This window comes from Aphanomyces invadans, assembly GCF_000520115.1.
Source record: "Aphanomyces invadans strain NJM9701 unplaced genomic scaffold supercont1.30, whole genome shotgun sequence".
Lineage (NCBI taxonomy): Eukaryota > Oomycota > Saprolegniomycetes > Saprolegniales > Verrucalvaceae > Aphanomyces > Aphanomyces invadans.
Window position 1 is genome coordinate 157955 of NW_008580175.1, and position 2180 is coordinate 160134.

At 47.1% G+C, this 2180-nt stretch overlaps 1 protein-coding gene across 1 annotated transcript; it reads left to right on the top strand.

The window, feature by feature from the left end:
- Positions 1–1302: 1302 nt before the first annotated feature.
- Positions 1303–2081, top strand: H310_11188 (hypothetical protein; the record flags this gene model as incomplete). The annotated part of the gene is made up of 2 exons (XM_008877766.1): positions 1303–1994; positions 2060–2081. The coding sequence occupies 2 exons, from the start codon at positions 1303–1305 to the stop codon at positions 2079–2081; spliced, it is 714 nt and encodes a 237-aa protein (XP_008875988.1).
- Between the last annotated feature and the right edge of the window lie 99 nt (positions 2082–2180).

Consider the following 2180-nt stretch of genomic DNA (forward strand, 5'->3'; position numbering starts at 1 on the left):
AAGTTGTATGATGCGGTGTATATACAGCGTTGCTTGCAGAATAAACCCATATCCTTCGATATAACTGAAACTACTCGCTTCAATCATCATGCATTGATATACTAACCAATACACTTTTGAATTTCAGAATTTAACTTTATTGAAAACATTATACAAATCAGGTTTCGAAGGCATTGGCACTCGACAAATTCCCAAGCGAATGGAGTCGGGCAGTGTCCAATGCCTCGAGATTCTAGTTTAAACTTGGAAGCCGACAAATATTTTGGTGAATGAGCAGCCGGTGGACGTCGAAACCTGCGGCGACGACGTAGGCGACGAAGATGAAAGGTTGTCTTCCGGATGTCTTCGAAGAATACCTTTGATAAATTGATAAGTGGATCTTCGGATGTCTTCGAAGAATACCTTTGATAAATTGATGTCCATCACTTTTTATGAAGCGTGTGAATGGATTGCACAAGAACCAAGGTCATTTCAATTCTTGAACCCACTCGATGCTCCCGTATGCATACATCAATGCACATACTAGTTCTAGTATTCATAAAACAACAAGTTTTGATGCACAAATATGCAGGAAAATCAATCATCCGATGAAAAATCGTGCCGTGTTTGCTCACATGTACCAGAAGACGTATGTCTGGGTAAATTTCGATGATCAAGGTAGTCCTGATTTAGAGTGCTGCCTGAAGGTGGATGGAAACCGTACAGAACTTCTGCTGGACCTGGCTGCAAGACGTTTTGGGTGTTCCAACCTTAAAATTCTACGACACTAATCTAATCCAGCTTTTGACGAGAGGTGCGGTTGGACTCCACATTCTTCATACAGCATTGCGTCAAGGGTCTGGTCGGAGCAGTTGCTTTCGTTTGTCGCGACAAGCGACTGAACTAGAACAATCGACAACACCACAACAACTGACTGCACCCAGCAATATTCTCATCAAGAGGGAGTATGGCTGTGGAGTGGCTGAAATGTGAGCCGCATCGACTCTACACAGCTCGATGTCGCCAAACGACGTGGAGCATCTGATTTCATGTCCGCATGGACTACATTATCCGGAACCTTGTATAAATGCATATGCTGTATTAACGTTACAGTTAGCAAGTGTCAAAAATTGAATTTTATACATTAAAGTTACAAATAATGTTAAATATAATATTTGATGAGGTCACAATATAATGCATAGTCGGAATTGCCAACTCTGCCACGAAGCAAAGCGCGGGGATTGTAGTCAAGCTTTCTTTCAAATGCAGCAACAAGGGCGGCAGCGACCCAAGCGACGCCATGCGGCAACTTGGCTCGATCCGATGAACGTGTTGATGGCTTCCCTAGTCGTGGTGATGTGTCTGATGGTGTACATGAACGTTTTCATGCTGGGCATGAACCAAGACGAATCCAACTCGGCGCACCTGAAGAAGTTGTCTCAAAACTTCAGAAAGGCGGAGGCAGTCGAGGCAGCGAATAACCCGAACAAGGACCCGCTCAATCGGCGCATCGTCGTTTTGATCGCCAACTACCGCGACTCAAAGCGATGTGGGGAAACTGTGGAGTCGATTTACTCCAAAGCGTCCCGTCCAGATCTCATTTCCGTGAGTATTTTCGACCAGCTCAACTTTGAAGAAGGCGAACAACGGTGCTTTGACGTGTACTGCACCCTCGTTGGGGAAAAAGAATGCCGTCGTAGCGAACGCCTTCGTCGCAATGACACCATCAGCTACAAGGACGCAAAAGGACCCACGTACGGGAGGTACCAGACGGAAGAAGGTGTGGACTTGAAAGTCGACACGTTTGCCATGGCGATCGATTCCCATTTGATCTTCATTCCGAACTGGGACACGGACTTGGTGTCGCAGTGGGACTCGATCAAGAACCCGAAAGCCATCATCACGGTGTACCCTGACACGACCGAGCTGTACCCCAAGCCTGGTGACGTCCAGCAAGTTGTGACAATGATGTGCCATGCTCGCATCGAAAGTGACACAGACGACGCAATGGTACAGTACAGTGCAGCGATCGATGTACCGTGCCCGCCGACGCCACGTTTGATGACTCAGTTTGCGGGAGGATTCAACTTTGGTACTGCTGAGTCTGCATTGGAAGTCCGCAATGACCTGTACACTCCGTTTCTGTTCCACGGGGAAGAGTACTCCCGCGTCGCCCGCCTATTTACCCACGGCTACGACAC